A 7868-nucleotide genomic window follows, 5' to 3' on the forward strand; every position below is an offset into this window, starting at 1 on the left:
TTTAGCTAAATTTTTGATCCATAAATGTAAGTTTACTAACAAAACACCATATTTCTGTCATTATTTTAAGGATGTGCACATGCACATACAATCAATATCAGACTGCACCAACAAAAAGGCTCTCACAACAATATACACTGTAAAAAGAATAACCCTATTCAAATAAAATAAAAAAAGATGTCCAATTGTCACATCCAAAATATTTGACTTCATAGAATCCATATTGAGTCACTTGATATGACCTGATACTTTTATGTTGATATAAACAATATTACTAGACTTGACTGAAACTTTAAATTTTGCATTGATCCAAATTGATTTTTTTACATAGAACCATATTTTAATTATTGAACCAAGCTAATATATTGAAATTTAACCAACCTAATGTATTCACATCGAACCAAATTAACATGAACTAATATGTTTGTGTTGAAGCCAGGTAATTGATTTACATATATTCAAACTATATTTTTTACATTTCATTTTATTTCAGTTCAAAAATGCTCTGCATTTCCTATAAAAAACAAGACAGTTGGCCAACCAATTATTTCAAAATTATTTATTGTTCCAAACCATTTTAACTATAATCAATAGAGAGGATTAGTAATATACAGATTTAGTGCTGCGGCAGAAATGATTAGAGAAATGTTTGTTTTATAAAACCTGCAATCTTTTTAGAACTGGTATAAAACCTGCAACCTGTCTAAAACTGGCATAAAACCATTATAAAAACTCTTTTTAAACCAATTTGCAAGTACTCAAAAATGTTTATATGTGCACTGTGCCTGTACAATGTAAAAAAAAAATCTACACATGTATCAATGAAATCAACTTAAATCTCCCTTTCAAATGGGTGTTCTTATAATTTTTGAATGTAGAATACCACTGCAGGCCAACCAAGCAAAATAACCAAGCACACATGCACATGTATGTGCACATACACATGCATGCAAACACACTACTGTGCAGTGTTAAGTTCACAACTAAGTTTGCGAATCTTAGAGGTCATCTTGTTAAAGTCAAGCTCCATCATAATCTTTTGAAGAGCCTCAAAGGTGAACCTGAATCCTCGTGGATATTCCATATTAAGAGCATAACAGAGTCCAAAGACCATTGCCACTCCAGCTGCCACAGAAGGCAACTCATTCAGGACTTCCACACCATCAATGATTATCCCGATGTCTCGAGGCTGATGTAGGAGGCTTGAGTTGTCCCTGAAGACGAAGAGTGCCATGGTGGTACTCTGCAGCTCTTCCTCAGCTTCATCTGTCTGGGATATCTTGAGGTAAAATATGGAACAAAATGTACAAGTGAAGAACTGAAGTCTGGCACACCTGATAAATCTTTGACCATAATAAACTACTATTTTGATAGTTGTTTGGTCACAGACTATTAGAACAATTATTTGACTAATCAGATTGTGAATTGCATAATCATTAAATTAAATCAATGGTGGAACATTTTCATAAATGTTCCACAAAGCCCAAGAAAAAAAAGAAAACAATACAGAACCCTAAGATATTAACTTGATGAGTTGATTAATCGTTGCTGTCCTACATTAATCACTGCATTTAATAGCAGAGTTGTCAAATTTACATCAAGAGACTGCATCTCATGTAGAGACAGAACAGATATGGACATACCATGTATTCTTTTATCAAGTCCTCAACACGTTCTCCAAGGTAGATAATGAGAGATTTAAGTATACACTCCCTCCTAATGTCAGCATCAGCATCCTGCAGGAACAGTTCAAATTGTTACTATGCAATATGGAGAGTATGCTGCGTGAGAGGAATTTTTTTTCACCTCTCTATCCTCATGAGGTGACTAATGCCCCTTTTCCACCAACAAATCGGCACGGTGCGCTTGAGAGCAGTTCAGTTTAGCGCGGATGAACTCGCTTGTTGCGGTGGAAACATAAAGCGGACGTAACTGGGAACAGGGGCGAACCCATCTGGCGCGCGCAAAAGTCTTTGTCCGCAACGTCACAGCCCGAAGAGCAACAACAATCGCGATATGTGTGTTTTTGTACTTTGCTCTGTCTGTGGTTCATTTTGATTGGTTTGATTTTTGGTTCTTGTGGAGGAAGTCGCCATGGTCCAAAGTCAATGGAGTATGGTTGCTGGGAGTTTTTTTTTTTTTTTTTTTAAAGCCTTTTGTGGGAGCGCTTCTATATCACATCACGTGGGCACCACACACACCCGGGCCAATCAGGTGTAAAGGCGGTGGAAAAGCGTCCGCAAGGGGCTAAAGTGAACTGAGCCACACCGTGTTCTGTCGGTGGAAAAGCGGCATATGCTTTCTTGTCCCTAAATAAAAGTTTATACGTATATATGTATGTATGTGTATCTGGCGAGTGAGAGTGAAAATGTGTCTCCAAAATAAATTGTGTTGCAGTTGTGCTCTGTACTTGTATAATGACAATAAATCTCTTCATTCATTCAAGGACAAAGCCCACACTTCCTTTCAACATTTTAAAAGGTCACAGCCATAATCACTGACGTTACCAAAATAAAACTGTAACAGGATACAAATTCTCATTAGATACAAGGGTTAAAATGCTAACTGTCATGTTAATAGTTAATTATATACACCCTACCTGCCCAAAACTGAAAGATTGCATTGTAAAAACCCATTATAACAGTTTCTAAGCAAAACAAGTTGTTAGGCTTCAGTTACTCTTTAAGTAGTTACACTCCAAAATAACAGGACACAACCAAAATGAAATGTTCCCTTTGCCCTCCATAGAAAATGTTGCTGCATTTATAACTGGACAGAGGAAATTAGTGGACAAGGATTTCTTACTAACTCACACAACGGATGTAACTAATGCAATAGCAATATTACTTACTACTACAAAAGTGATTTTCAGAGTGCTTTTCAATTACGAAGACTAGAAAAGGGGAAATGGGGCACATCTCCCTACACAACCAGCACTGAGCACACACCTGGGTGAAGCCGAGAGAGCAATTATTGCACACAATAGTGCCAACACATCAGCAAGGTGAATGAGAGGATAATGAGGGAGGGTCTAGATTATTATGAAATGTTTAGAAAGGATGTGCAGTGTAAATGCAAAATGATACCTGTTCAGATTAAATGAAAATGTATGCTTCAGCCATGGAATGGATGGAGCAATCAGTGGTTCTGAAAGCATACAGAAAAAAAAGAATAATGTTACTTCTCTATAAAACACATAACACAGAAAAACCAAGAAATACATGACATACACATCCTTATAAAAAGCTAGTACTATAATTTGATTTAGGTTTACCAAACAGTCTACAGACCAGCCATTAGCGACTAAGTTTGGCATAGGGTCAATTTTTTGCTGATAAAATTAAAATTTCTTCAGAAAATGCACATTTTCCCGAGCCGCGCCTGAAAGTCAATTGAAGGAATTAGTCTTATGTCATTGATCTTAAATGCTGGCGTGTTATTTCTGTCTCTAAATCATGCACATTAATAATTATCTTTTGCGCTCGGTGTACACAAACATAACAAACAAATATTTATATGAAGAGAGACAGAGACAAACGTGCGCGCACAAACACAAGCTTGTGTCTAGAAACCGCGAGCTCACCAGAAAAACTCAAACGAAGCGGAGCACGGAGTTATACTATGAATGTTATGAACTATGAACTTATGCTAGCTAGCTGTATCCACCACCGATGCATCGTGGTAACGCTAGCTAGTTAGTATACTGGTAAAAAACGGCTTTTTGCCTAACTTGCATTCCCGACTGTGATGGTCGGTTGCTGGTAACCAGTTCTAACGTCGCGCCGGATAGCTAGCTAGCTTGTAGCTAGCAGCTACAATCATGCAAAAATTGGGGGTGGCTGTCGACCCAGCTTAAATGGGGTTATTTTCTGCAATTTTGGCAATACAAATTATAAAAGCTTTTGTAACACACTTGGCTTTACTTACGTTTATTTTCAGATGAAATTAATCAAAGATGTGACACGATGTTTCCAGCAGCCATGCAGAATAAAAATGGGTCCCGGTCTATTTCTGGTGGGCGTGTTCAAGTGCAAATCACTTTGACTCAAATTAAAGATATTATCTGTTCAACATGAAAAGAAATATATGTTTTGAGAGAAATCAAAAACTTTGCGTTGTGTCCTTTGTACAGATATTTAGTTTCATCCAAATCAAAAGTGGTATTTTAAAATGCAAAAAGAAAGGGTTTCACAATCAAATCAATGATTTTATTCTGTTTTGAATGGCACTTATTAGATTGAATGAATGACTGCATGTTAGACTTTTTACAGTGTATGTATGTGAATTTCTGCGTGTATTCTTATAATTGTTACCTTTTTCTTTTACCCTTGGCTTTTTGTGTTCATGTTCTGTTGTATACTTCATCTGTTCGTATGTTGTATACTCATTGTTTGTTAAATAAAGTTTTTAAAAAAAGACACGCTTTGTTTAGACCCCCAAAATCCTTTCCACGCCCACCCCCATGACATCACGCTCCAAAGCCCTGTTACGTCACAGAACGTGGTGATGTCATAGTGACAGTCCTTTCATCCTTTGATGTTCAAGTCTATAAATAGAGGAAAGCTGTCAAAGGGAATTCATTAAGCTATCGTTTTGTTGGAGTGATACAGCACATAAAAAAGCAGAAATGAGTTCGAAAGCTAACAAAGACAGAAATGTTAATTTCTTGAAAACAATGGTTAAAAAAAGTGAAAAAGAAAAAGAAACATATGCCAGACAGTTGGAGCAAAGACTGCAGCCAATGATCGACGAGGTTGAAAAGCTTAAAACTGAGCTTGACTACTTCAAAAACCTGCATACAGTCAATAAGAAACAGATCGAGGATCTAACAAAAGAAAACAATGAACTTTTGCAGAATAATAAGCTGCTGGGTTCGGTCTTGGATGACAGGACAAACATCGCAGACAGGTTGGACTCGATAAAAGATGACCACGAAGCTCTGGTAAAGTTCCGCGCAGAGACGGAGAAAACTCTGGCTGAGCTTAAAGAAAAACACGAGGACGAAGTCGAAGTCCTGCAAGGACTGCTGGAAACAGAGAAAGAAAAGGTGGCACGTCAGCAATTTCACAACAGCCAAGTTGTTGAATTATTATTGAAACGCCACAAAGAGGAAAAAAATAAGATGCAGCAGTTTTACCAGGAAAATACTAAAAAACTGGAAAACAAAGCCAATGCTGCAGACAGGAAGTTAGAAGAGGTCATCAACATGTATGACTCCAAACTAGAAAAGCTTAAGAGAAAGGTAAAAACTAGTAGAGGTGTGACCGTCAATGCGGTTAAGGAACGCGAGGAACACCATCAATCCTCGCAGTCTTGGATTGAGGATCTTCTGACAACTAATACAAAGTTACTGGATGAAAAGGAATTGATGGATAAAACCATGAAAGAATTAACAGAGGAGAAAGATCAAATGGGCAAAGTAATAGACGACCAAAAGGCCCAGAATATGGAGCTCAAACTGAAATGCCAGAGTAATATTAGAGCTCTGGCCTTGGACAAGAAAATGAAGGCTATGGTCGAAGACAAAATTGATTCTTTGAAAAAGAAAATTGAAGACCTCAAAAAGGCCCTAAGCACAGAGCAGGAAAACCACAGAAAGACAGCAGTGGACCGGCATAAAGTAAAAGCGGCACACAATCAGGCACTGGCTGAAAAGGTGGCGCTGGAAGAGAAACTGCGCTCCACAAAAGAGCAACGGGAAAGATTTATATCCAAAGTGAATTGGCTGGAGAAGAAAGAGCGCTACTACCAAGAGGAATTGTGCCAGTGCGTTTTGTCCTTTGAAAAGGCATTTCCACATGCAGGTCAATTGAGAGGAAAAGAAAAGGTGGAATGTAGGGATATGTTCCACAACTTGAAAAAGAAATACGTAGACGGAGTGGAAGGCACCCCCTCTGTTGGAACAACGGAGTTTCTTGAAAAACAGCTGAACTGTCTACGTATCAGATGCAAGGATCTAGATGCAGCTTTACTACATAAAACACGGCAGCTGGAATCATTTAAAAAGCAGTACAATGACATGGTAAAGTCTTCCGAGTACGCTTTATTCCGACAAAGAGAGGAGCTCATTGGACCAGTGAACCAGATTATTCAAAAGGCTTGCAATGAAGAAAAAGAGATAGGTCATCTAAAATCTAGAGTGAAAGACGCTCAACTCCAGCTTAAATTAGAAAAACAGAAAGGACAAAAGCTGGCATCGTTGGACCATAGAAGCATGATGGGGAGATGTTCTGAGGAGACTCCGTCTCAGATTAATCCTCGTCCACTTCCAGGGAAAACTACATTTATTCAGGTACGTCCAAGACACCCTGGCAGAAGTGCAGGTATGGCTTCCCCAGTGAATCCTCCTGTAGAGTCTCCATCAACACCACCTTTCCTCAATTCTGATGATGGATTACCACCAGTTGATTGTTAAAAATTAACTGCTAAAATAGGCCATTAGAAGTATACTTCATCTTGTCTCCCTATATCATGGGTGGGCATTCTCAGTCCACGAGGGCCGGTGTCCCTGCAGGTTTTAGATCTCACCTTGGCTCAACACACCTGAATCACATGATTAGTTCGTTACCGGGCCTCTGGAGAACTTCAGGACATGTTGAGGAGCTAATTTAGCCGTTTAAATCAGCTGTGTTGGTTCGAGGACACATCTAAAACCTGCAGGGACACCGGCCCTCGTGGACTGAGATTGCCCACCCACCCCCAACCGGTCGCAGCAGATGGCCGCCCCTTCTTGAGCCTGGTTCTGCCGGAGGTTTCTTCCTAAAGGGAGTTTTTCCTCCCCACTGTCGCCCAGTGCTTGCTCAAAGGGGATCATTGGATTGTTGGGGTTTTCTGGCTTTTACTGTAATGTTTTCACCTTACAGTATAAAGCAGCTTGAGGAGACTGTTGTTTTGCCATGATGCAATATAGTATTAAATATGACTACATTTTAAAAACATCTATTATAGCATCAAAGTAAAACAAAAAAACTAAAGTATACTTCAATGAAATGAATCAAAATGTCTAATCTGGCAAAACAAGAAAAGAAAAAAGGTTTCACCTTTAAATAAAAATCCAAATCACAAACACATTCTGATTTTTGTTGTGTGTGTTTTTTTGTGTGTGTTGTCACGTATAAAATCTTTGCGCTCTGTCTCTGTGTCTGCCCGGCCGGCTCCGCAAGGCTACATACCGGTATTAATTTGCACCCACCTCCAATCCATCATTCCACCACTTCTGTTTGCAAAGAACAAATAAGGTGGTAGCCAAAACACAAACAAATGGGTAAAATCAGTGTCTGGATTCCGCTTTTATGCATGTAGCCTATGCTACATGCGGCATTGTAACAACTCTCGATGCTGATTGAATGGTGTGGTGGATGTCTTATTGGACTGCTTAGCACCAATCACCCATTATTTATATGGTACAGCCAACCTGAACTACTGTTGCTCGTTATGTCCATGTCTTTATGACCAGTGTTTCCATCTTCTAATGGCTATTTTAGCAGGTTAATGCACATTATAAAGGTCTTACATTCCTGCTAATAATAAAACAAAGTGCCAATTTTTGCTGACAATAGTCTGGCTTTGGTGGAAATGCATGAATTCGGTTCTAGTTCAGGCACCAGATTCACATGGGTGGAAAAGAGGCATCGGTCACTATTTGTAAAGTGCTGCATCGATAAATATCATTTTACTAAACACAACAATTCAACTCCATCTTTTTAAAAGTTCAGGATGAGGACTAAAGTTAAAATAAATGTTATTTTAGGTGAGATGAAAACCAAACAGTCGTTGCTGGTAATGTAACACCGGAAACAAATGAATACACACCAACAGGAGGAAGTGATGCCTCATTATTTAGTCAACAGAGTACTGGAGTTCTTCTG

General features: G+C 38.7%; 1 protein-coding gene and 1 long non-coding RNA gene across 3 annotated transcripts; one reads left to right on the forward strand and one right to left on the reverse strand.

Annotated features, from left to right (window-relative positions):
• LOC120717062 lies at positions 1–4401 on the reverse strand. Of its 2 annotated transcripts, none has more exons than XR_005692076.1 (4): positions 3928–4401; positions 3087–3147; positions 1644–1736; positions 1–1279 (listed from the first exon to the last, which is right to left on the reverse strand). It is a non-coding gene; the product is annotated as an uncharacterized LOC120717062 (long non-coding RNA). The 2 variants fall into 2 exon arrangements; XR_005692075.1 differs by having other exon boundaries at positions 3584–4401.
• An 83-nt stretch (positions 4402–4484) lies between these two features.
• LOC120717066 (myosin-2 heavy chain-like) lies at positions 4485–6584 on the forward strand. The gene has a single exon (XM_040004880.1). The coding sequence runs from the start codon at positions 4628–4630 to the stop codon at positions 6413–6415; it is 1788 nt and encodes a 595-aa protein (XP_039860814.1). The 5' UTR covers positions 4485–4627; the 3' UTR covers positions 6416–6584.
• The last annotated feature ends 1284 nt before the right edge of the window (positions 6585–7868 follow it).

This window comes from Simochromis diagramma, unplaced genomic scaffold, assembly GCF_900408965.1.
Source record: "Simochromis diagramma unplaced genomic scaffold, fSimDia1.1 OVJJ01000487.1, whole genome shotgun sequence".
Taxonomy (NCBI): domain Eukaryota; kingdom Metazoa; phylum Chordata; class Actinopteri; order Cichliformes; family Cichlidae; genus Simochromis; species Simochromis diagramma.

Bases quoted from the DNA above. Each gene is read 5' to 3' on its own strand.
- LOC120717066 (XM_040004880.1), top strand. From the start codon at position 4,628: ATGAGTTCGAAAGCTAACAAAGACAGAAATGTTAATTTCTTGAAAACA.